Source organism: Vombatus ursinus, unplaced genomic scaffold, assembly GCF_900497805.2.
Source record: "Vombatus ursinus unplaced genomic scaffold, bare-nosed wombat genome assembly UNPS02014781.1, whole genome shotgun sequence".
Taxonomy (NCBI): domain Eukaryota; kingdom Metazoa; phylum Chordata; class Mammalia; order Diprotodontia; family Vombatidae; genus Vombatus; species Vombatus ursinus.
The window spans coordinates 20,044,037-20,071,705 of NW_020954559.1; the positions used below are offsets into that span (position 1 = coordinate 20,044,037).

The following is a 27,669-nucleotide window of genomic DNA, read 5'->3' on the forward strand; positions in this document are numbered from 1 at the left end:
GCTTTGATGCCAACAGTCTCACTCGAGTTTCAGAGCTCTGAATAGTTGTTTATAGCCTTGGGGCTGAAGTGTCTTCCCTTGATGTTGTTACTTAGAACCAGAACTCATTGGCATGCTTGCACCTTTTACCATTGATGCTATACAGCCTGGTAGGTAATGCCAAATGAGTGTATGCAGAGAAATCTCAAATCCAAATTATGTAGCTTTATTTCCTTTTTTATACACATTTTTTTTCATCTCAGAAACCTCTTTACAATGAGTGAATCTTGCCTCAAAAGGTACTTCCAGACATATCAGATTAAAGATAGATGAAGCATTGTGATTGTTTATACCCCTTGGAGATTGGTATTTAGACAACGACACTAAACTTTTGGGCCAGAATGAATTGACTCTTCATAGGAGGATAGATTTAAGGTTGAAAGAGATTTAAGAGAACTGACCTGTTGTTTGTATGCCCAGCACTTAGCACAGTGCCTGGCACATAGGATGCACTTGATTGGTTTTTTTTTTTTTGCCAGTTTAATTCAGCAGATAGTTATTTAACACCTAACATATACAGGGTACTGTGGTGAGTACTGGGGATACAAACACAAAAAACTAAACACAAGCTGCCCTCAGGGTACTGCAGTGGGGGGCGGGGAACCCTAAACAAATAAAAAACAACCCACAGGTCCGGCCCCTATACCCATAAATGTCATTTACTATCATTATTGATTATGTTGTTACCTTGCTCAATGATTCTTCAGATTCAAATTATCTTACCTCAGTATCCCAGAATATTAAGGCTGGGAGAGACTGTAGAGATTCTTACTCTCCTACACACCCCATCCCCTTCAAAATTACTTTGCAGGTATTTTTTATTTACTTACCTGAGTACATGCTGTATTTCCCTGCAATAGAATGGCAGATCCTTGAGGGCAGGAGTAATTTCATTTTTGTCTTCATATCTCTAGTACCTTATACATGTTGTTGATTTGTTTTTCAGTCATGCCCAATTCTTTATGACCTCATTTGGGGTTTTCTTGGCAAAGATATTGAAGTGGTTTGCCATTTCCTTCTCTAGCTCATTTTATAGATGAGGAGATTGAGACAAACAAGGTTAAGTAACTTGCCCCAGGGTCACACAGCTAGTAAGTGTCTGAGGTCTGATGAATCTTCCTGACTCCAGGCCTGGCATTCTTTCAACTATACCACCTAACTTAGACAGATTAGGCTCTTAATAAATGCTTATTGCGGGATAGCTAGGTGGCGCAGTGGATAGAGCACCAGCCCTGAGTCAGGAGGACCTGAGTTCAAATGTGACCTCAGACATATAACACTCACTAGATGTGTGACTCTGGGCAAGTCACTTAACCCCAGTTGCCTCACCAAAAAACAAAACAAAAAGGAATAAATGCTTATTGAATTAGATTGGCTATCTAGTCTGACCTCCCTCCCCCCCATCACCCCACCCCCAACTATATAGATGAAGAAACAATCTTTCCCCAAGGTCTCATGGCTACTGTAATTATGGATAGTTTAAGAAACAGGCTTAGTGAGAAAAAATTATTTTTCCCAAAGTCTCCTGGATAGTGTCATATCCATGATAATGGATAACGTATCTATCATAACTACATGGATACTGTAGTTATGGCCAGAGCTGTTGCTAGACTCTTGCCTCTCACTCCCCTACACGTTTGCCTAGAACATCTGAATTAGGTCATTGCAGAGTAATGAGGCATGTGTTCAGTGTGCGTGTGTGTGTGTGTGTGTGTGTGTGTGTGTGTGTGTGGAAGGGGTAGGGTAGGGATTTAGAATGTACCTAACATCTAAAGAAATCAGAATCGTCTATGTGTGGCAGCCACAATAATTTTGACTATCCCCAGAGTAACTGGCCCATAGCCTGCATATTCATAACAAAGTTGCCCTGGAAATACCATCTGCTACTCTTAGCATTGAAGTTTTAATCAAAAAGGCAGTGGCTGGCTCCTCTACTAGGTTATTTTTGGCCCTTGTTCTAGTCTTAGACTTAGAACACAGAAAGTGTTCATCTGATGATAGGTGAAAGGTGAAAGCGTTCCGTAGGTCGTGATGACTTCAGTTTAAAGAAAAAAAGATCAAGAAAGAAGCACTAGTTCAGTGGTAAACCAATTGTCATTGGAGCTTTTTTGTTCTAGATGTCCAGTTCTCACATCTCTGGATTATTCTGAAGCATAGGCATGTCATTTGTACATGGGGACCCTCTTCGGCTGCTATCTCTGCCAGGACACAAGCCCTTGTTTTATTGTAGAACCCTCTAAATGATGTACAGGGCTGCTTTACTTTAAACAAACCCAAGATGAGACAATCTGCAGTTCTTTCTGTCAAGAAGACCAGCCATGTTACCCATTGGGCTTTCTTCTGAACAAGGCCTTTTCTGATCCCCTCCTTCCTCCCAGTTGCTAATTTAGAGCTGGCTGATATGCTTTGATATTTTCAGTTAATAGTTTTTTTTTCTCTGCCCCCTCTCCCCCAAAATGCCCTGTTATATTTAGGGTTTATTTAAAAATTTGTTTTCAGTTTTTTAAGTTTGTTTCCATGTATAAAAATCCACCTTCTCTCTCTCCTGTGTTCTTCTGCCCTCTCATTGAAAAAAAGGAAAGATAAAACTTGTTTTGTTTTTTGAATACGCATAGTCGAGCAAAGCACATTCCTGCATTGAATATGTCAAAAAAATTTACACATCTCAATCTACTTCTGTTATATTTCATATTTACTTATTGCCCTCCCCCCCATTAGAATGTAAGCTGCTTGTGTGGCAGAAATATTTTTATTTCTTTGCCTTTATAACCCCAGTACCTAGGACAGTGCCTGGCATATAGTAAGTATTTAAAAATACTTATTAAATGAGTGAATTTAAGTTAGCTTAGGCTAACTATGTTACAAGTTATTATGGCTTATCTCAGCTCACCCAGATCTGCTGCATGTGCCTATATTCAATTGGGAGCAGTAGGCATGGGAAGGAGGATACCGAAATCTCCCCATATCGTCTTGGCCAAACATCATCAAAGTGTAGTTACTATTCTGAAAGACCTAATTTTTTCAATCTCTTTCAGAAGCCAAAATTGTATCCCTTATAGCTAATTGGCTTTTTGTTTCCCCTTGACTTTTTCATAAGAGTTACATCCACTACAAGAAACTTAACCAATAAGTGACAATCTGAAGGAAGGGCAGGAACAGTTTTAGAAAGTTTACTTGATAGAATAAGCGTCCCTGAAGTTATGTGTATCAGCGCTATGGGGAAGACTAATTGTCCATCTTATTTTCAAGTTGCTGTTTTTCTGGGTGACCTGACAATTGCATACCCTTCTTTCAGACATTGACTATTTATTTATTTTTCCCTTGATTAAATAAAAAAAAAAGTGATGTCTGGAGTGAGATGCCAGTGACTCATCTTATCCCCACAATGGTACGTAGCCACAGAACCCAAAAGTGAAAGCTAGTTATTAGTAACAGTGATTCAGCTGTGAGCCTCCTGAATTACTGACTTATAGACTCAAATTTACCAGCGTTGTAGTCAGTAGGGGGTTTGCCACTGTAGAACATAGGTTTTGAGGTATGATTCTGGAGTAGTTAGGTTTTGATTTTTTTTTTCATTTATTTTTGCCAGAAGGTTTAGAATTGAGAAACAACAAGGAAAAATTGAATAGAGTTGTCAGCTCAGCATTATAGAATTAATTCCAAGAGTTCTAAGAAATGGGTTTTACTGCTTTAAATTGGCCTATAAATGTGATTTATTATTAGGAAATATTTATCACTAGGCGATATGCTTTGAAGAATTTCTTGGGTAGTTATGATAACATTCATAAAGCTAGGTGATATAGTGGACTAGAATGCTAGACTAAGAATCAGGAAGATGTGAGTTCCATTCCTGCTTCAGACGCTTACTGTGTTACCCTGGCCAGATCACTTAACTTCTCTCTGCCTCAGTTTCCTCATCTGTAAATAATGAGGATAATAAATAGTAACTACCTCCCAGGGTTATTGTGAGCTTAAAATTAGATAATTATAAAGTACTTGCAAACCTTAAAGTGCTATATAAATTCTGGCTGTTGTTATCGTTATATCATCATTATTACCTTTACCTACCCAGTCATTTCTTCTGGTGACCCCACAGCCCATGGGTATATCTGGTGGCCTGGAAACACATTCCCGCTTTATGAATGTAACTAATCCACCTGGCATCCAACCTGTAGTCTTGACTTCCTAAACACTACCACTCCCTAACCATTGAGCTAAAACAAAAATAACACTTTGGGGGCGGGTCATTTTGTTTTTTCTTAAATCATTTTTCTTTTCTTTTTTTTTTAATTAAAGCAATTATTAGAAGTTTTTTTAACTTAAATTTATGCCAGTAAAATAATATTGTAAATGAAAATCTTTTTTTTATTTTCTACATAAAATGTCCTGCTTTTTTAGTATATTGATTAGTTTTACGGAATTTTTTTTCTCTTTATTCTTATTAGGGGTGACCCTCTGGGAGAGGGTACAGGGAAGGATACAATAGGAAATATAAGTGATGTGAAAATAAAAAGTTATCAATAAATATTGTTCTTTAAAAAGAGGGGATAATCTCTTAAACTCAGAAAATCAAATTGGTAGAGCAGAGAAGATGAGAAAAATGCATTGAAGTCACCAGGCCATTCAGAGGGAAGATTCTAATTTGAGTGAGTAGAAACTAGGAAGATAGTTTTGAGGTTAAATGGTTTCCAAACTGAGCCCTGAAAATCTGGGCTCTTCTTGACATAATAAGTTCAAGAGATTTTAAATGGACAGGAAATATGAGGCAGCTTCAGGCCTGTATTTCTGTTCCACATATAGAATTTAATATTGAGATGTTCTAACCTCAGTGATAAAATGTTCCTCTGAAAGCCTGCATTCTCAGAAAAACCAAGCTGATTCTACTACACCTGTTGAAAAGAGATTTGCCATTTTAGAATCTTAAATCAAAATTTTAAAAAGCCCACTGGTCTTGATGTATAGGGCAGTTAGACAGTCCTGGGCATGGATTCAGGAAGACTCATCTTCCTGAGTTGAGATCTGGCCTCAGATACTTACTAGCTGTGTGACCCTGGGTAAGTCACTTAACCCTGTTTGCCTCAGTTTCCTCACCTGTAAAATGAACTGGAGAAGGAAATGTCAAACCACTCCAGTGTCTTTGTCAAGAAAACCTCAAATGGGGCCACAAAGAGTTGGACGTGACTGAAAAACTACTCAGCGACAACAACTATCCTTAAAGTGCTGATCTCCTTGCCTCCTGTCCTTGAGGAAGAATGAGGACCAGAGAGTATCACAATAACATGAGGTTAAGGCAAGACCGCAGTCACCTGTTTCTTAAGTCTCAGAGCTCACTGAAGGATTCAGCCTCCTCTACTTTAGGCCCTATCCTTCTCCAGAGAGAACAGAGGCCAAAAAGGGGAAATGTTCTTTTATTTTTGAAGATTTTTTTTTCTGTCAGTCAGTTAGATGGTGCAGTGGATAGAGTATTAGACTTAGAGTTAGGTAGACTTGAATTCAAATCCTCCTGCAGACACTTACTAGCTGTGTAACCCTGGACAAATCACTTAAGCTCTTTCTCTTAAGAAAATGGGGAGCATAATAGCACCTACCTCCCAGGTTTGTTGTGAGGATCAAATGAAATAACATGTAAAACCCTTTGCCTAGCAGAGTGGTGGTGGTGGTGGTGGTGGTGGTGGTGGTAGTAGTAGTAGTAGTAGTAGTAGTAGTAGCAGTAGTGGTGGTGGTAGTGATGGTGGTGGTAGTAGTAGTAAGGTTTGGTAACAGTAAGTTTGAGACTATGCCCTGACATCTTCCTCTCAAGTCTTATCATAGTGTGGAGATGACCTTGGGCCTTAGAAGGCTGTGGCAGTGGAATGCAAACTCTGACAGGGCCTTTCAAGTTGAAAAGACTTAGAATGTGCCTATATAGAGAACCAGCCTAACTTAATTCAGTCTATCCAACCAGGTTGGCTGTGCAGTGATGAATTTTTCATATAAGGCAACATCTACTAGTGAATGTAGTAAATTGGCCTATAAATGTGATTTATTATTAGGAAATATTTATCACTAGGCAATATGCTTTGAAGAATTTCTTGGGTAGTTATGATAACATTCATAAAGCTAGGTGATATAGTGGACTAGAATGCTAGACTAAGAATCAGGAAGACGTGAGTTCCATTCTCATTCTGAATGATAGGACCTGAGTTCAAATCTCAGTTGCTTCAAGGGACTGCTTGCCTCCCTACTGCAGTCTCTCAGAGAGAGGAATCTGACTGTAAAAACCCATCTAGTCTCTCTCCCTTCCCTAAATCCCTGGACTGTGATGGGAAGGGAATACTTTTGTGACCTTGGACCTCAGTTTCCTCATCTATAAAAAAAAAATGAAAATGTTCGCCCACGTGGCCTCTGACATCCTTTCTAGCTGTAGATCCAGGAGCCTGTAACAGTGCTAAGCTTGATTTGTTGCAGACTTCACAGGAGCTTGGTATGACTTTTATTCTGTCAGGCACACTGGTTTGATTTGTGTAAACTTGCTGAGATTTTATATTCTATTCCTAGAATAAAGCTGCGTTCACTGCCCATTTCTGTGTATCCTTCCCCCGTTCTATTAATAAAACTGAAGTTGGTGACTTTTGAGTTATTTTCTATTGAGATCACCATCTCTAGCCCCTTTTTTATATCTTCTCTGACTTGTTCAGTAGGGAAAGAGTTTATTTGTTTCTAGGCTACAAATAAAACCACAAGCCTTAGTCATCAACATTTGAGTACCCAGCAAGACAACAGTATATTCTGTGCTGTGAAGAGTGTGTGTATGTGTGCGTGTGTGTGTGTGTGTGTGTATAAATAAATAGAGAGATTTTTTTTAAGTAGCTTTAAGGTCTTGGCTTTCAAGGAGTTTACAATCTAAGGGAAGAAATACAATAAACACAAGGACTTTAAAACTTCATAAACTAAAACTCTAAAAATTTGTAATACTGCCTGGGCTTTAGGCTGAAATTTATGCAGTCTCTGAAAAAAAAACAATGTGGATTTTTGTTTGTTAAATTGATAGGGAAGCTGCATATTATAGTGAATAAAGTGCTGGACTTGGAATCAGAAAGACCTGAGTTTGAATACTGCTGCAGGACCTGTGTCACTTTACCCAAGTCATTTAACCTCATGGTTCCTTTTTTTTTTTAACCTGGAGAAAGGAAATAGTAACAGCACCTACAGGCAGGGTATATATAACATAGGACTTGGAGGAGTCTTAGAGGTAATTTAGTTTAATCTTTTCATTTTACAGGTAGGAACCATAGCTCTCACTTGCCCAAGGTCACTCAGGTAGTGAGGGGCAGAATTTGGATTCTATTTTAGGCAAGTGCTATGACTCCACTTTCAGCCCTGTTTCCACTTTTTTCCTCCACTCCAGCCATTTTTATGGATGAAGAAACCGAGGCCTAGAAAGAAGTAACTTGCCCAAAATTAAAAACCTTAGCCAGCAGGGTGTAATGAAACTTTGTCTAGAGACCTTTTCATTGTGCTTTCAAGAACATTTTAGTCGTGAAGGTACCATCTCTCATCCATATGTAGGCTAGACCTTTTCCCCCAAGTCTGCTTTGTGTAAAAACTGGGTGCTGCCAACAGTTGTCCTCTTAGCTCTGTAGTCACAGCTTAAGCCTTGCTGGCTCTTCAGAAACAACAGAAATAGTATCAGCAGCTTCTTCACCATCCCACGCACAGCTATCTGGCTGTGTTAGACTCCCTTGCTGCTGCTGTTGCTGGCTGCACCTGGAGTTCCACAAGGTAAGGAAAACGGCCTTCCCAATTGCTTCAAAGGACTGCCGGCCTCCTTACAATCTCTCAGAGAGAGGAACCTGACTGTCAAACCCAGTTAGTCTCCCCTGCATCCCTGAGCTGGGTAGGGATCCCCAGAAGAAGTACCCCCCCCCCCGCTTCCCAAATTGTTATTTTATTTGGTCCTAGGGGTCCACTCTTGGATAGATGCCCCTGGGGTTACTGCTCAAGGTTACCAGAGGAAACTTTTTTCTTTTTTTTTTAGGCAATTGGAGTTAAGCCCAGGGTCACACAACTAGTGTTTGGTCTGAGGCCTGATTTGAACTCAGGTCCTTCTGACTTGAGAGCTGGTGCTCTATCCACTGTGCCATCTAGCTGCCCCCAGAGGAAACTTTCTGAAGCTCTATGTCAGAATAGAAAAAGAGGTGAGGGAAAAGGCAAAGGAGGATGGAGCCCCTGTAGATTGGGATTTCCAAGCTTGATAGCTGAGTGAGCCTCTATCCTAGAAGTGAACTAGAAGGAGTCTGGAGAGGACAAGGAAGAAAGCCCAATCTGAATTAGCAGCTTCTTCTTCAGCCAGGAAAATCCTACTAAAATGCATGTATTCAGCAAATATGTATCAAGTTCACCACTTATCCCAGGCATGCCAAGGAAGAGAGAGAACCTAGATGAGTTTTACAGCCAAATTCCTCTTTCTGGGGGCCTGGGGCAGGGATGCAGGCTGTCCTTTAACATATATAAGAGTATTGCCTCCCACACCTTGGAGCAAGCAATAGCTACGGCCGGGGAGGCTAGCAGAGACAGTGCTAAGCACTTTGTTCTTGGGTCCTGGTACTCTTCTAAACCAGGTAGTACTGGGGAACTTTATATCAGCAAAGAGTAGGGAAAAGAGGCTATGCATGAGGTGGTTAGGGCTTGGGCTAGAGTTATGGTCATGGAAATTAAGAGAAAGATGTAGATCTGAATAATTGCTAAGGTAGTGGAGGATAGCAAAGAACATTGGACCAGGTTTATTGGACATCACTCCCAACTCTTTTACTTCTTAAAGATGTGTCCCTGGGCATGTCACTTTTTTATTTTTTTAATTTTTTTGGCAGTTGGAGTTAAGTGACTTGCCCAGGGTCACACAGCTAGGAAGTATCACGTTTTTGGTCTGAGGCCAGATTTGAACTCAGGTCCTCATGACTCCAGGGCTGGTGCTCTATCCACTGCGCCACCTAGCTGCCCCCTGGGCCTTATCTTACTCATTTGCAACATGAGTGTCCCTGCCTTGCTGTAAGAATCGTAAGATGATTTATAAGAGAGCACTTTGAAACTCTAAAGTACTAGGCACATATAAAGTGGTATTAGTAATATAAACTTGGTGCTATTAAACAGAAAGAAGTCTAAGATGACCCCAGGAATAATAGGTAAGCACAGGCCAAGAGGACACTAGTGCTTTTGATCTTCCAGAATCTGGGAAGGGCGATGTGTTTAGAGAAGCTAATGAGTTGGAGGAAGTAGAAAGAGCATTGACCTGAAAGCCAGAAAAAGCTTGGTTTCATGTGCTGAATTTACCACTTATAATAATGCAACTTTGGGGAAATCGCTTAACCTCTTGTAACTTCTGTAAAATAGTGATTAAAAGTGGTGATATTTTATATATGCATATGCATTTGTGTGTGTTCAGTTGTTTGTTTTTAGTCATGTCCAACTCTACATAACACCATTTGGGGTTTTCTTGGCAAAGATACTGGAATGGTTTGCTATACATACATGCACACATGCCTGTGTGTTTATGCTACATATATATACACATATGTGAGTGTGATAGATACAAGACCTGTAATTTCATTTGTGTAGGGAACTACAATGAGTAAACTCCATTTACCCATGCAGATCAATAAATGTTTAGCAACTTATAGTCTTCAGAGAATTACCTGGGGCAGTGAGAGGTTAAATCATTTTCCAAAGATTACTCAGTGAACATGTGTCAGAGGCTGGATTTGAACCCCAACTTTCCCTGAATTTATGTAAAAGATGGCCCTTGAGCTGAGAACTGAAGGAAAACAAGAGAAACCAAGACGGGGAAAGGTAGCAGTAGCTGGAGGGGAAAGAAGGGCCTTCTACCAAAGGTATGATGAGCTAAGTTGTAAGTCAGAAAACCAAACGATGAAATGAGAAGGCAGAGCATTCCAACCTGGAGAGCAGCCAGTGGAAAGGCACAGAGAAGAGATGGGCCATAGATTATTGTGTTGGGTAAACTGTAAGTAGGCCAGTGTGGCTAGATCATAGGGTGTTTGTGGGAGAGTGATGTGTAAGAAAACTGGAAAGACAGAAAGGGGCCAAGTTAGGAAGGGCCATAAATGCCAAACAATAGAGCTTATATCTGGAGGCAGCATTTTGTAGGCCATAAAGTATTACATAAACGTGAATGGTGATTGTTAGTATTATTCATGTGTTCTATTTTAGGTAATGGTCCTAAGAGAAACTATCCTGTTGATGGCTAGAAATAGATAATCGGAGAGAGAGCATGAAAAGTTTAGGACTAGAGATATAGATCCAAAAGATATCCAGGTGATTATTAAGCCATGTGAGTTGATTTCCCTGCAGTGGGTGTAGAAAAGAAATAAACAGAGAATCCAGGGCAGCCTCAGGGCATACCACAGTTAATGTGTGGGCGAGTAGGAGAGCTGATGGACCTGTAAAGAAGCTGTCTATAACGTGCAATGCTTAAAAACATGGGAAGGAAGGAGACAGACTCGTTCACAGTATCTAAAACAATAGAAAGGTTAAGAAGAGTAAGAAAGCTGTCAGATTTGATTATCTTCACGTTTAAAACCTTTGAGAGTGTCGAAGGATATATGCGAAGAAAAGAAGATAGTGTGTTAGATAAGGCTTTTTACTATAACAAAATTTAAAATAAATCTTATTGTTCCTAGAAAGAGATAGTGCTCCGTCCCCCTACTCCTTTTGTTTTGCCCTTACCAAGAATACAGATGAGAAAGTTAAACATAATACTGCTTTTTCTCACTCTCTTCGTTTTAGGAAGGGGTTGAAGTGCGAGTTGCTAGAATATTCAATACTTTTGGGCCACGGATGCATATGAATGACGGCCGAGTTGTCAGTAACTTCATTTTGCAAGCTCTCCAAGGAGAGCCTCTCACAGTAAGTATTTGCAACATTATTCTTCGCTTTGAACTTTTGTAAGTTAAAGCTTTTAAATCACTATAAAGCCTCTATTTGGAATTTAACCCACACTGGAGAGAGGAAAAGAAATTTTAAATTAAAGCTAGATATCCCTGAAAAATTGTACACCTTGGTGCATAATTAAGCAAATTCTCATCCATTGTAGCTGATTTGAGAGGATTTAGTGTTTTCCACAGAAGCAAACCAACTAGTAATAAATACTGAAACCTGTAGTCTTTTTATTATGGACACATAGGAAGATGTTACTTTAAGATAGCTGGACAAAGAAAGAAGGGACGAGGATGCATTGGAATGTCTTTATCTAAGAGATTCAGGCATTTAATGAGTGCTTGTCCTAGGCACTGTGCATTGCTCTGGAGGTAGAAATAAAAAAGCTGAAGTAGTCACTTTTCTCAAGGAGTTTGCATTCTAATTGGGGGTGAGGTGGAATGACGAGACAACGTATACATAATTGGTATCTACAGTTTAAATACAGAGTACATAGAAAGTAACATTAAAGGGAAAGGCACAGGTATAGTGGATATATAGGGTCTTGGCCTTGAGTAAAGAATCATTAGCTTTGGCAGGAGTAGAAAGAGAGATTCAGGTGTACTCCTACCCTGGTACCAAGGTCGAAAAAAGCTCTGCCACTTTTCCTAGTTCTTTGGTGCAAGACTAGAGGGTGGTCCCACCCAAGAGAATAAGTACAATGTGGAAGAACCTTGGGTGGGGTGAGATTTCACCTGATTGGTTTCCAACACCTGTTATCATGAGTGGATTGCAGATAATGGGGTAGTGGGGAGGTGGGATGTCAATCAGCATGGTTGCTGGAAGGGGGGCGGATTATAGCATGTGATGAGCTGTTCCAATGGCGTCACAGATACTTGGCAGGAAGAAAGGTTTTCTATAGAACAGAGACAGCCATTCACCTAAAGTCTGAAAGTCAGAAAACCAAAAACTTCTTGCTCTAACACATTATCTCTTATGTATATATGTATTCATATATATTCACTCTCAAATCTCAATTATCCATATCCATGAGTGTTAGCACTGGTATGCATAATTCAAATTTGTGAATAAATGTATCACACAAATGTGTTTGCAGCAAGTTTATGTTCCTAATTGGATCTTGCTTAGATAAATTTAAAATTAGTCTGCCTTTTCTGAGCACATACATCAGCTGACAGTATAAAGAGGTGGAAAGACTAAGCCAGCCTTCATCCTAAAATTTCCATAGGCTATTTCACATGTTGCTAATCAAGCGCTGCCTTGGTTTTTATTAGATTATGTGCCTCCAACTCAGCGTATTTTAGGTCATCATGAAGATTTATTCATTCAGCTAATATTGGTTAGGTACCTACTATGTGCAAAGTACTGGGACAGGTGCTGGGAGAGATACAGAATTTTAAAAGTCACATTTCCTGCCTTGATGGAACTTGTAGTTTATTACAGGGATGTCATAAATACAGTTAACATGGAGGGAGGGAGTTGTAATGGAAAGAGCAGAGGATCTGGGTTCAAATTTTGACTCTAAAACTTCTTATTCAGTACATTCATTAGGACACTAATGCTGGGGGCTAGGGATATAAAGATAAAAGCTAAGTAGTCCCTGCATTCAAGGAGCTTTACATTCTACTGAAAATAGGCAACATATCCACTGAAAAGTAAATAAATAGGAAGTGATTTTAGAAGGGAAAGAACAGACTTCTTGGGCTGGAGGGGTGGAGTGTTCAGAAAAGGCCTCCTTGAGAAAGTGGCACTTGAGCGCTGAAGCAAGGTTTGTAAGAAGTAGATATTAGGAATGAACATATTCTAAAACTGGGAGGTAGCTGGTATGAAAGTATAGACATGGAAGATGATGTGTAGTCTATGAAAAGCAGGAGGATGTAAGATAATAGTTTGAGGGGGTGGCAGGCTCAAGTAAAGACTTTTTAAGGAAAAATGAGACCTGGGCTTGTTTGTACCCATTAGGGAAGGGAAGCTAGTAGATAAAGAAGTGATTAAAGGTGGGAGAAAAGGGGAATGATCAAGGAGACAAGCTCTTGGAAGATATGGAAAGAGATGAAATTAATAACACGTAGAGCTTGCATTTGGCAAGGAAAAGTGGGAATACTTCCTCAAAGACTATAGAAGAGGAAGAAAGAATAGTGAGGTGATACGGAAAGATTTTGAGGTGTGTAGGTGTTTTCACAATAAAGAAAGAGGGGAAATGAAATGGTATAGAGTCATTGAGAAAAGAAAGTTTATAATAACCACTGAGAAGAATGTTATTATCATAGAAAAATAAAAGTATTGCCTTGCAGCAGTGAGGACTCAATTGAGATGAGATAAATCTGTTGTGGGTCCAGTTGGTACTATTAGGTGGCTTTCTCTACCAACTCTCAACAACATATTGTGTAAGTGAAGAGAAGGTAGATGTGTCAGTAATCCAGATTTGGGGTTTGTTAAGGTTTGACTGACAGTAGGACCAGGGCACAAGGGATTCTGGAATAGGAGATAGTTGAATTGATCAGGAATATAAAGAGAAGAGGAAGAGGTAGACTGGGAGAAAAGAAAGTGATACAGAGAGACCAAAAGTCATTGTGAAGGTGAAAGAGGGATTGAGGAATAAGGCCAAGGGAGAGATGGATGTATAGCACATTGTGATCCCACAGAAGAATTTCACAAGTTCTAGGTCATGGAAGAACAATTATGAGGCATAGTGAAATCATGGTTATGACTCTTCTTATAGGTGGCTAAGGTAGAGGAGAGTTGAGAATCATCAGTGTATGGAATTTGCCATTTAACTTAGAATTAGGTTTTTAATTTATGTTTGTGTTTGATAAACCATGCTCACCTCCACAACCCCATTTCTCTGTGTCTTCTCACAGTATGTTCGGCTATTTTCCCCACTCTTTTTCATCTACTTCCTGCTCTCCTATGCTTCTCTCCAGAGACTTTCCTAGACAGCATCATAGCCTATTTCTACCACAGTGCTCTTTCAACCATTGGGGTTTCAGCTTTTCTGATTGTCTTGTTCTTCTAGTTTTTACCCATGACTATTGTCAATAATTAGTGACTTGTCAAAAATAGTGACTGTTGTTTAAGGATTCTTAGGCTGCATTTTCAGAGTTGTATGTTGGTCATATGGTTGGGGTTAAATGTGTAATGCTCCTTTGCTTGAATTGCCTGCTAAGTGAGACATAACACACCCATTACTTTCTTTGCTTTATTAAATGAATTTTTTTCATGGTGGAGCTTGTTGGTAGTTGAATTGACACCTCTTCAGGGGAACTAAATCAGGGATTCTTAACTTGGAGTCCCTGAACCTGTTTTATAAAATATTTTGATAACTGTGTATGATGAGTTTCCTTTGTATCACTCTATACTTAATGTTATGCATTTGAAAACATTATTCTGAGAAGAAAAGGATCCAGAGGCTTTACCAGACTGCTAAGAGGGATTTATCATACAAAGGAAAAAAAAGTGAAGAACCCTTGATGCAAAGTATTGCAGAGCTCAGGAAACAACTAGATATCACAAATCATCCAAAGTATTGAACTGAGCACTGAGTTCTCTCAAGATTATGAGAATGATATATTTCTAAATGGAATGTATCCTAAGCAAGGTTTGAATATGCTCCCATGTTATTGTGAATATAGTATTGGACTCACATTGACAAAGAGAAGCATTTAAGCAAATTGTTACACCCAAACTATTGGGGAATAGGGAAAAAAATACAGTCACTACCTATAAGGAGAATTTATATTCTACTGGGGGGGTGATATGTAAATATAAGTAAATACAAAGAAATTTCAGGAGGGAAAGAACACTAGAAATTGGCATCGTAAAAGGTTTCTTATACAAAGATTCATCTGAATTGAAAGAGGCAGCGTGAAACAAATTTTTTTTTAAAGTCCAAGCTCTGGAGTTAGAGCCAAATCCTTTGTCTAATGCTTACTACCTGTGTGACCTTAGATAAGTCATTAAATCTTTCTAGGCCTGTTTCCTCATTTGTTAAAATGAGGGGATTGGCCTCGATAGCCCTGTGGCCCCTTCTAGCTCCAGATTAGACTCATTGGATCCTGAGGTCCCTTCCAAGAGGCAGAAATGATGAAGGATTACCTTCCAGGAATGAGGAAACAGCCCATGCAAAGGGAGGGAGGCAGTAGTTGAGATGCCAAGTTCAGGGAACAAATAAATAATTCACTCTGGCCAGAATGTAGAGTATGGGAATGAGTGATGGGAAATAAGTCAGGAAGGGTGGACTGGAGCTGTACTAGGAAGGGGCAGTAAGTGCCAAACTGAATAATTGATCTTTTTTTAATATATGAAAACAATGGCAAGCCCATTCATTGAATACTTTATAGCTAAACTGGCCTAGTCCCACTGTAGTAATCCACATCTCAGAAATGATTTCCACTTTAAACATACTGTTACCCCAAGGTTTGTGAGCATGGTGTGTTAGGGAAGAATATTAAATAATAAGAATGCGTTTAGGTGTGTTGTTTTTGTTTCTTTCTCATGAATAGCATCACTAAGTCTGTGTCTTGCTCCAGAGGCTGCATGCTTGTCTCTGTCACCTGAGACTAAATCACTGTAGCTGCATTGATAGCTTCTTTCCCCATTTCCCTTTGACTTCTCTTAGAGGTTCTCAGCCACCCTTCAATCGGGGCTCTATTGGTCTTCGGTGCCACATAGATCACCGAGTTGACATTCCTTTTTACTTTTCTTTCCCTCCTTCTTTTCACCTATTATATACAGAAGCCCTTCTTTTTATATTATGGGATCAGAGCTATTTGGTTTCAAGAGCAAAACTGCCAGAGATCTTCCTAGAAGCATGGTCTTGATTCATTAGCCTCCTGGCAGCAGTCAGAGCCCAAGTGCTAGTCAGCCAACAGAGCCTCCCAGTGTGTCACAAGACTAAGATCTATTGTTGGCAGGCAGCAATAATTCATGTGTTGTCTTTGTGCCTGGAGAGCTTCCGTAGGGAGGAAGCAAGGATGGCTGGTGCCATCAGTGAGTGCACTGTGTTACAAAGCACTCAGTAGTATAGTCTGGAAAGGTGAAAAGAAAGCTAATCATCAGGAAGATCATTTGGGAGGGGTTTGCTTTTTTTTTTTCTTATTAAATTGTCTTTTGATTATTTTTCATTTATCATGATACTTTCCTATGGTGACTTTTCAAGCAGTTCTATCAATGCCTTCCCCCCCGCCCTGCGCCTCCTATGCGGTGTTGGAGGTAGCATTTTGGCAAACTCATGCCAACTAATGCTTTGACTATTATCTTGAGAAGGATTGTACAAAACCTCCCCCTACTTCCCCCAATCCACTTGAAAAAACTTAGTTCCTTAGAGGAAGGAAAATAACGAGGCGCACACATCCTTTCTTTTCTCATGTGTGTTTTCTAAGTGTCATTTCTAAGGGAAAAGGAATGTTTAGTATCAGTACCAACTTAGCCTCTTTAATTGCCGTTTACAAAGTCACCCTTTACAGAGTTACCCATAAATTGTTTTCCAAAGGCCCAATTTGATCATTTATCATGATGGTAAAAAAGGATATCATTTAGAAATCTTTAAAAAAAAAAAATCTCATAACCAAATCAACAGACATTATAACCAGGAATTTGAATGGAATCAACTGTTTTAGAAATTTCATATGTATGTGTGTATACATACAGACAGATAGACATTTTTTTTTTGTTTTAGGAGCTTTTAAAAATAGGGCAATAAGGTATTTTTCATCTTTGTTTTTAACTAGAAGGGTTGTCTGGTCTAACCCCCTGATTTTAAAGATGAGAAAACTGGCCCAGAATGTTTAAGCAATTTGCTTAAGGCCACACCAATAGAGGTGGAATTTGAGTCCAAGTTCCGTGATTCCATCACTTTTTCCATACAAGTTTAGCTTGTTTCATATTAAACTGGCTATTCAGTAAAGTTTTAGAAGAATTTTTTATTCACGCCACAGTTTCATTTTTAAAAAATAAATGGCAAACTGGTGTGAATAGTTCTAGTCTGAGGGATAAGGTATGTATGCATGGCTGATTTTAGCCTTTCTTCAGGAATTATCTTTATTTCATATTTTTGAAAATAGAAAGTAGATGGACACTTTGAGGGTACTCCCTCTTCTAAGATCAGTTAAGTCAAGTCACCAAGTGCTTATTATATACCCATTATATTCCAGGCACTATGCTAAGAGCTGGCAAAGAAAGGCAAGACAGGCAGTACCTGCTCTCTTGGGAGCTCACAGGCTAATGAGACAAAGCACAAACAACTTTGTACAAACAAACGTGTATAGAGGAAAGGCAGTCGCATTAAAGGGAAGCTAGAAAGATGCCTTGATATTAGTTCTTTTGTTGATTTCTGAATTATGGCTACATTCTTCAAAAAAATAAAAGATTTTAAAATCGAAACCACAAATGGAAACCGGCAGACTGTGGGAACCAGCAGAAGGAGGCAACAACACATGTAAAAATAATGACTGAAGTATAACCCCCTGTCCAGGTCTTCACTGTCCCACTCATTCTTTGTAGCTGGTTTTCCTCCCTAATCATCTTTAAACTCTTTGTCATCTACTAAACAATTGCACAGAATGTCGACCCCACATAATCAATTCTTTCCTCCAGAAACTCTCTTTATTTTTCCTTTCCAAAGAGGAAATAAGGCAGAATCTTCTAAAAATTTAGCCTCACTGTTGTCATATTTAGAGGAGAAAATTGGCATGGGGTCTAATCTGCCTTATAACATAGGGCTTCGTGTGTATTTGTGCCTGATGCTTTCCCTGTGCTCTGAGCACTCTTGATTCCTACACATAGAAAGTGTGTGTATATGAGTTGGGGCAGAGAAATTCAATTAAATCTTTTTTTCCCTCTCTCCTCTCTTACACCATATTTTCATACAAATCTCTTAGTACTCTCATCTTGGTTGCCATGGGTCGTTATTCTTTTAACATTAAGCATATGCAGAGTTGCTGCTGTCTGGTGCAGGGGGGATTTAGGAGGAAGCTTTCAGACTGCATTTGTGTGGTTAAAATGTTAGCAGTTGTCAAACACATGTGTGCCAAGGGGACATTCCTGTGGGTGACTTACAACAAGATTTGAGCAAAGCACCATGCCAGAGAAAAAATATACCTTTTAGGGATCCCTAATAACAGATTAATTTCACTTTAGAAGTTCATCTGTTACATCAGAGTTTTGGAGCTTAGAAGGTGTTTTCTCATAGAAAAATATGTTGTTCTTAACCTGAGATCCATGGATAGATTGCAGGGGATTCATGAACTTGGATGGGGGTGAAAATGGCATCTTTATTTTCATAAACCTCTCACAGGAATTTAGCATTCCTTCCATTATGAATGTAAGCAACAAAAATTATTTGAGAAAGGTCCATAGACTTCACCAGCCTGCCAAAGAGATCCATAATTCAAAAAAGGTTAAGAATTCCTGCTGTTAATGATGAGGAGGTGGCCCATGGGTGCCCGTTTAAGTTATATACTATTACTGAACCATGAACTTACCTACCTTTTGTAATGTTATTTCAGTGGGATAATGAATTTTATATTTTAAATGCAAATTCCTTCCCTACCTCCCCATCCAAGTTCTAGGGGCAAGCGTTTTCCCCTTCATATCTATACATGCCTACAGTGAGGATTCCACCTTTTATGCTGATCCAAATCCATTGGCAGTGGTGCTCAAGAGACACCCAGGATAAATCATGGAATCATAGCATCATAGATTTAGAGTTGAAAAGTCATCAAATCTAACTCTGTCATTTTATAGATTAAGAAACTGAGGTTCATAGAGATTAAGCCAGGGTCACACAGCTAATAAGGCTGTATCAGATTTGAACTCATCTACCTGGCTCTGAGTCCAGGGCTTTGTATACTACACCAAAGTGGGGTTGGTTTCCAGTGGCTTTTGAGGGACTGGTACTTCAAATAGATAGCAGCTAAAATATGGGGATTCCTAAGGCAACCCTGATAGAGATACGGTAAAAAAAGCTCAGGTTGGGGAGGGCTATTAGAGACTATTAATGGGGGGGAGGGCAAATGGAGTATTTCTTCCCATGACAGCTGGGTCCATCACTCTATCAGAAGTTGACAGAGTTGGGACAAGGAAGAGGTAATTTAGAGAGATATGAGAATAGAGCCGAGTGGCCATGGTTGTGTATGAATCATCTATAAGTAGACTCTTCATAGATAAGAGACTGCGTAAGTCTTATTGCTTGGCCATAACATTGCTGATTGGTACTGTCATCTTCTCCAGTCCTGCACATATGTCCTGTACATGTAGATTGGCATATACTGGCTGGGAACATTGTTTAATTTCTCTGTGCCAATTAGGGCAGGGTGGGGGGTATTTATGAGTATTTGTGCATTTGTGTGTGTCTTTGTTTTGTGCCAGTCTTGTGATTTTGTCAATGTCAGAAACCTGTTCTGCAGCTTGTAGCTTTAAAGGATTGCCTAAGGGCACTGATAAGTTAAGTGACTTGCCCTGGATCACACAGCTGATAAAGGAGGACTTTCAAGTCCAGGTTTTCCTGACACCAAAGGCTCTATGCACCACACTGTGCTGTTTGTTTGTACTCATATAAGAATAGCAAATGTTGGAACAACCTATCAATCCTTAGTGGTATTTTGCCTTATTGGAAGCTTTAAACCTGCCTTTAGGGATCCATGAAACTGAAGCTTCTAAATAGCATTTGAGGTGTTCTTTCTTTTTTTCAGTGGAGCCCATGGAAATATGCTGTGTACCGATGTAAGAATGGCAAATGTTGGAACAACTAAAAATCCTTAGTGGTATTTTTCCTTATTGGAATCTGTAAACCTGCCTTTAGAGATCCATGAAACTGAAGCTGTCTAGGTAATAGGCTTGGCCTGCTTATTGACAAAGTGTAATCTTATGTGCCCCCCCCAACAGTAATGATATGTGTCAGTAATTAAAACAAGTGACCACAATTTGCAGCCTGAATATGATCACCCTATAGCCCAGTGCTGTGGGCCAACAGTCACCCTGAACAATACCACAGCTAAAGGACTGTTGAACATTTCTGGACCTCATTTTACTCCTCTGTAAAATGAGGAGGTTTGTGGTCTCTGAAATTCCTTCCAGCTTTAGACCTATGGTGCCATAATGACCTAGTCCTACTACCTGGTGAAGCTGTCAGGTAGAAAGAATACCCAGAAATTTGGTATTCTTTGGAAGGCCAGCAGAGGATCACGTTGGGTTTCAGACTGACCCAAAGGTCAGTCATTCTCACTGAATATGAACAGAACTTGACACACAGTGAGTGCTCAGTATGTGCTGCCCCCAAGGCAGACAACCCAAAGTAAGAGACTGAAGGCATCATGGCGTGAGGGAAAATAGAGTGGATTTGGACTTTTGGACCTGGGCTTTTGATTCCTGCCAGGAAAGTTTAGGGCAAACACCAATTAATAATAATAATGACAATAATTAATATTTATATTGCACTTTGAGGTTTACAAAGGGATTTTTACATGTGTTGTCTCTTTTGATCCTCACAACAACTATGAAAGGTAGGTGTCGCTATTTTACACTTGAGGAAACTGAGGTTCAACAAAGTTAAGTGACTCGCCTAGGGTTATATAGCCATTAAGTTGCTGAGGCAAGAAATCAGATCTTGATTTCAAGTCCTGCACTCTCTCCAGTGCGATTCTTAGTTACTGCTGAAGATTGTTGTTGTTTGTCCTTTGTTCTTGAAGAGGACCAGTGACGTCATGGGGTGATGTCTTGACTGACAAGTGAATTGGATTTAAGTGAGTCAGAGCTGTGCAGAGTTATCAGCCTCACTGTCTCTTCCAGAGTCATCAGATTCCAGTGACAAGACACAAGTTAGGATGACTGGCGATGAGTCAGATGCAGTGGGAAACCATGACCTTTCTAAGCTACAGTCTTTCCTGGGTCTCAGTTTGTCTGAGGCAAAGTCCATTTAGTAATTAAAGGCTCGGAAAGAATTGAGGCAAAAGATGGCCTAGTTTGTCTCCAAGAAAGAATGAATCTGAGAGGGGAGGACCCTCATAGTCTCTGGCCAGAGCAGAAGCAGTTACTATTACACTTATTCTGAGCCATCAGAACTCAACACAAACACACACACACACACACACATACACACACATACGCATACGCATGCCAACAGCAAATGTGTGACATCTGGAATGAGTGAGGGACATGGTCACTGGTTTATTAGGTAAAAGATTCCTCTCTCCCACTATTTAATTAGGATTAGCAGACCCTCTTCCCTCTTAACCCTTCTCCCCCAAATGTAACAAAAGCCCAGGGAAGACCGTGAAATTGCTCAGAATCAGGGATAACCATTCCCTATTTCCCACATCTGATTTTATGGACTCAGCCTTCACCCATTGAGCCCATTCTAAACTGGGCCTGTAGGGACCCTAGGATATCTAAGGCCAGTTCATATTTCTGAGTGGGAACAGGAAGGGATGTAAAGAGGAGGACTCTGAGAGCCCAGTCATGGGGATTGGATTAACGTTCATAATGAACTTCGTAGACTCCACAGCACTTTGACGTAAGCCTTAAGTGACTTTGAAGGAGGGAAAAACCTCCAGAGAGTTAGCACTGTCTTCTGGCTGCCTGTTTCACAAAGCACTCTTCTGGTAGGACTTGCCACTGCCCCTTCTTAAAAACAAGAGAAGGGTAAATTAGGGATTTTACTTACACACAGTAGAGAAATTAGTGCTTACTCACAATAGAGAAAAGCAATAACTGAGAATTTCAAGTAAAAAATAGACATTTTGCTGTGAAATTACACTTGTCAGGATGACAGGGAATTTACCACAATTGAACACTAATTGTGCAACTTTGTATTCCTCTGAGGAAAACATTATGCAAATGAGTGTCCCTGGATGGGGCAACTGGTATACGTCTTGTAATGAAGTTTCCAGGTAGAATGTGGAATATATTATAGAAAGCATTAAAATGTGCAAACAATACTGGCTGTCTATGTACATGCACGGGAAGCTAGGTGGCATTGTGGATGGACTCATGAAGAACTGAGTTCAAATGTAACTCCTAATACTAGCAATGTGACCTTGGGTGAGACACTTAACCTCTTTCTGCCTCAGTTTCCTCTTCTGTAGAATGGGGATAATAATAGCACCTATCTCCCAGGATTGTTGTGAGGATAAAACATGATATTATTTGTAAAGCAGTATGTAAGCCTTAAAGCTTAAATGCTAATTCATTGTTACTACTAATTATTATTATTGTTTGCTGACTGACTCAAATATATTATTAATCATTAAATCTACCTTTGAGTTACAAGGCTTTTTTTTTTTTCTAAATAGATTTGCTACTATTGCTATGGGACACCTAGGTGGCACAGTAGAAAGAGCACCAGGCCTGGAGACTGGAAGACTCTTCTTTGTGAGTTCAAATCCAGTCTCAGACACTTAGAACTTGGACAAGTCACTTCACCCTGTTTGCCTTGGTTTCCTTATTTGTAAAGAGCTGGAGAAGGAAACGACAAATCAGTCTCTTTGCCAAGAAAGCCCTAAATGGGGTCATGAAGAGTCGAACATGACTGAAAAAGACTCAGCAACAACAAAACTATTACTATAAATAACTCTTAGAGCTTGTATCTATGCTTTTGCACTGTTTCCTTTGGATCTCACAGTGATATTGTAACATTAGTGGTCTAAGCATTATTGACATCCTCATTTTATAGATTATTAAATTAGGGCCAAGGGAGTTAAGTGACTTGCCCAAAGTCACACAAGTATTGTCAGAGCTGGTATTTGACCCTGGTTTCTAGCTCCAAGTCCATACTTACTTTAATTCATCTTGTTCCTTAGTGTATAGACTCTTGTGTGTTCAGTTGTGTCCAACTCTTTTTGACCCTGTGGATAGTAACACACTAATGCTGTCCATGGAGTTTTCTTGATAAAGATACTAGAGTGGCTTGCCGTTTCCCTCTGCAGTGGATTAAAGCAAACAGGTTAAGTGACTTGCCCAGGGTCACACAGCTACTAGCAAGTGTCTGAGGCTGGATTTGAACTCGGGTCTCCTTGACTCCAGGCCCAGCACTCTCTGCTGAGATAAGGGCTAAAAGTTAACTCAAGTAGGTATTACTTGAGTATGTATATAAGTAGGTATGTAAACTTGAGTAGGTATATAAACAATTCTTTAAATGTTGGGGTGCATGATATTATGGAGAGAACACTGGACTGAGAGCTAAGGAAGCCTGGGTTGGAATCAAGGTTCTGCTGCTGCTCACTTTTGTGTGACCTTAGGAAATTCACTTTGACCCTGGGAGACTCAGTTTCCTTGGCTGCAGAGGGAGAAGGTTAGGTTGGACCAATTCTTCACCTATCTTTATGTCATAGATCCCTTTGGCCATCTGAAGCCTAGGGACCCCTTCTCATAGTAATGTTTTTAAATGCATAAAATAAAATTCTTAGAATTATAAAGGAAATTATTACATTGAAATGTAGTTATTAAAAGTTCATGGTCCCAAGTTAGAAACCCCTAGACTAGATGATTTCTCAGACTCCTTCCAACCCTTACATTTTTTTATTCAGCCTGCAGCTCATTCTAAACCACTCAGCCCCACCAGCTAGCCTTGAACTCTGTAGGAATTTGGGTGGTAGAATAAGTGTACCTGTGGCAGCTATCTATCCCTTCAAAGCTGTTTGGGAAAGGAGGGAGGATATACCTTGTGGTCATGGTAGTACAAGGAGGCACTATTACTGTGCTGTCAGAATTGCAGCTGTTGTTGAGAGAGGAGCTGGTCTCAGAGATAATCTTTCTTAATAGTTCTCTGCTTCCCACCAAAAAAAACAGAAAGCAAAACCTTCCCACACTTGGCCATGAAACTGTGAAATGTGCTTCCCTCTAAGAATCCTTCAAATCCTTCTGTAGAACCTCTGATGCCATAATTTGGGCCACAACCCAAGGTGGAAAACATGTAAGAATCGGTAACACTGATCTTGCTTTAAAAAAAAAGTTGTCATATATTTCAGGAATATAGCATACATGTATTAAAAACATTTATTTTCTATTAGCAAACATATACTTTCTCTCCCTCCCTTCCACCATCTAACCCCCATTGAAGAAAGAAATCTTTCTAACAAAATGCATCTGTTTGGCAGAGAAAGTGATTTATCATCATGAAGTTGCTCTACCAAGAGGATATCTGTCCCTTCCTTTTGAAGACATGTATTTATTTATCGTAAGAGGGCTGTGTGGTACAATGGAAAGAGAACTAATCTCAAGTCTAGAAAAGCTGGGTTCATGTCTCTGATACATTCTGATTGTATGACCCCTGCCATGTTACTTTAAGGAAGTGAAGGGAAGAAGCAATTTTTAACTACCTACTATGTGCCAGGCCCTGGGCTAAATGCTTTTACAAATGTTACTTCATTTGATCTTCTTTTGCTGCAGGCAATTTTCTAAGATAGTAAGTTGCAGAATAGTTAACTGATCTGAGGGTTTCCATTTACCAGTGAAATCACAGATTTGAACCTAAAAAAAATTTAAGCAACTACATCATTTCTTGCCCCAGTTTTTCCCCTCTTAAGGTTCAATGAACCATTTTGTAAGCTTTCTTTTCTGCTCTATATTTTCCCAAAATTTCATAAAATGAATATTTGAGAGCCTACCTACTGTGTGCAAACCCCCTGTGCTAGCACATTCCCTTTCTACAGTTTTACTTAAAGAAAACATTTTAAAGAATTTAGGGCTATTTGCAGTAAGAATTTTCTGATCCCCAGTGTTCTTCTCACTCAAGATTGAAGTATAAGGAAGTAGTCATAACCCAATCCAGAAATGGCAAGTGTTGGCTATCTGGTCTCAATAGTCTTGGCTAGTTATGCCCTAAGCACTTAAAAATAAAGTGCTAAATGTCAGTGCTAGAAAAGGTAATTAAACTGAAAAGCTCAAACCATTTCATCGGGGAGCCAAGAATGTAATGACCCAGTTTCTCAGCAGTATATAATAATATTCTCAGGTACGAAGCATTCTGTGTGGGCCATCAAAAAGAGTACCACCCTGAGGACAATTCCTCAGGCTGTTTTTTAGGCTGCCTTTGCTAAATACCATTCAGCATGAGAGATAGCATGGTATAGTCGATTAGGGTAGTGGGCTTGGAGTTAGGAAGACCTGGGATCAAATTCCTCTTTGGAAGCTTTTAAAGCATTAGGTAAATGTGAATTAATATTAGCTGAAGTGTTTTCACCATAGGAGAGAATAATAGAGAAAAACTTTTGTTGAGAGTGAAATATATCTCCAACACTTAGACACGTTCATTTCAAGTTTAACTTGTGTTCTTTGGAATTTGATCCTCTCCATGCCTTCAGGAGTGATTTAGGGGTGTGTTGGACCCAGAACAATTGTTAATTTTTTTTTTTTAAAGGCACTTGGGGCTAAGTGACTTGCCCAGAGTCACACAGCTAGTAAGTGTCAGGTGTTTGGTCTGAGGCCGGATTTGAACTCAAGTCCTCCTGACTTCAGGGCCAGTGCTCTATCCACTGCGCCACCTAGCTGCCCCAAATTTTCAATGCAAGCATTTGTATCTCTAAAATAGGTAAAAGCTATGAAACAAGGCTTGACTTATTGTTTTGTGGATTGTCTAGGCTTAAGAAGGTAAGAAAATGTTAATAATGAAGATTCAACTCAAAACCTAGGTTGTATACTTTTTTTTTTGTAGAGCTGGTTGTTAAACATTTACCAGCATACCCCTGTGTACGACTGTGTTCTTGATAGGCTTTCTGTTTGTTTTCCTAGGTATACGGTTCTGGGTCTCAGACTCGAGCATTCCAGTATGTCAGGTAAGGGCGTGTTTGTTTTTTGTAACATGTAATTAATTTGAAGGGTCTGTTATCCAGTTCTGGTGGTTTTGGTTCAGGGACAGATAAGATGTGGTCCTGAGGGATCTTCATTTTCATTTTGTAAAGTTCCAAGATACACTAGGAAAGAAGCAGTTTGAAAAGATCCATTTCCCATTTTAAAATAAATTCAGATTTTTACGATTTTTTTTAAACCAAAAAGCCTCTATAAATCTTGTCTTTCAAATTAAATCTGAGTTTTGTGTTTCTCTGTTAGCAATTAACCCACTTTTGGTGGGTTTTCTCCTAATCCATGCTGCCATCTAGTGTTCCTTAGTTGCATTTGTCAAGTACTGGGTATGACTTTTAATCAGTGTAATTTCTGGCCTCAGCTTTGATGATAAAGGTTTGTTGAATGCAGCATACCAACAAATGCTATGCACATTGCGTCATCCTTTGGAAAAGGCTTCCTTGGTTTGGATGAGCCTTTAAAACTCTGCAGATTTGTTATACTTGAAGAACGTGGGCAAATGTTTTTAACCTCTGGAGAGCTTATTGTTTGTATTGAAATAGTTACATATTTCCTTCATAATAGCCCAGAAAAGTAGTCATATACTTGAAGAAATTAGTCCATCCTGTTTTTGGATAGCTATACACATAATGGGCAAGACCATTCCTCCAAACTAATTATGTTATGTTATGTTATATACCTCCATAGAAAATACATTTTCACAAGTTATACTCTTCTCTATGAAAATTCCTCTAGTCAATAGGCTATGCCCCCTTAAAAGATTTTCTAGTAATTTTATAGCCATGAATATCATAGATTTAGAGGTAGAAGAGACCTTCTAAATTTTTTACCTCATTTTACCACTGAGGAAAACAAGGCCGAGGGAAGTTGTGTTCTTGACCAAGGTAGTAAGTGTCAAAGGCAGGATTTGAATCCAGGTTCCCTTCTCCCCACCTCTCCAAGACAAAATTGTTAATTGGATAAACTTAGTCTTTAATCTTTCCAGTGGTCTCTTTTCCCCAGAAGTGAGTTTGCATTTTATATTCTCAAGGAGTATCCAGAGTACTCAGCATCAGGTTCTGGCTGAAAGTTCAGTGAGAACTCTGAGATTGGAAATCACCCCCTCATACACGCACAAGTGATCTGTGACCTACTCTCCTGGAGTGACCAGGGGTAATAAGTTACTGGAGGTCCTCTTCCACCTCACTTCACAGAGTGCTGAAGAAGTTCCCCTCAGTTACCGTATAGTCGCTTGGCTGCTACATCCACCCAGCAAAGACTTGGGAAAAGTAGGGTTACATGGGATAAAGACCATCATAGAGACAACAAAAAGTTGGTCACAAGTATAATTCAGTGCCATTCCTAGACTATTTTCTCTTAGGCTTATAGGCTTGTAGATGGAGAATTATGAAGCCTCTAAGGCCCATTGGGTCCAACCCTTTCCATTTTGCAGATGAGGAAACTGAGGACCTGAGAGGTGAAAGTGACTTGCTTAGTGTTGTACACCTAGTGTAAATGTCTGAGGAAGATTCAAACTCAGGTCTTCCTGAGTCCTAAGTTCAAAAGAATGACCTCAGCATTCAAGGAAGGGAAAAGATCTGTCTACTGGGCCCTTTCCAATTTGGGAAATTGTAGAAGTCTCTCCTTATCCTTCAGCCTCCAGCTAAGAGACTGTTTTTAAAAAATTGTTTTAACAATTGGAACAGCCCAAGGCACATATAAAATAGAGTGAATGGTAGAAGGATTCTGGTAGTAGTATAGTTTAGTACTGTTTAGTTCTTCATAGGTTTGGAGATAAATATTGCAGTAGGGTTGCTGCTCAACCCTATGTGTAGGAAATTCATCACTTTTCACCCATTTTATTTCCCCTCCTCACCCCTTTTCAGACATCCTCATCAAATCAAAGTCTAATGATATTAGCTAACA

The 27,669-nt window shown here is 39.6% G+C and overlaps 1 protein-coding gene across 2 annotated transcripts in view; it reads left to right on the forward strand.

Annotated features, from left to right (window-relative positions):
- Positions 1-27,669, forward strand: part of LOC114046228 (UDP-glucuronic acid decarboxylase 1) — a 148,350-nt gene that overhangs the window by 103,182 nt on the left and 17,499 nt on the right. For both annotated transcript variants that reach the window (XM_027866468.1, XM_027866469.1), the window contains exons 10-11: positions 10,819-10,938; positions 25,693-25,736. In XM_027866468.1, the coding sequence (XP_027722269.1) occupies positions 10,819-10,938; positions 25,693-25,736 (164 nt within the window). The remainder of the gene's footprint in view (positions 1-10,818; positions 10,939-25,692; positions 25,737-27,669) is intronic.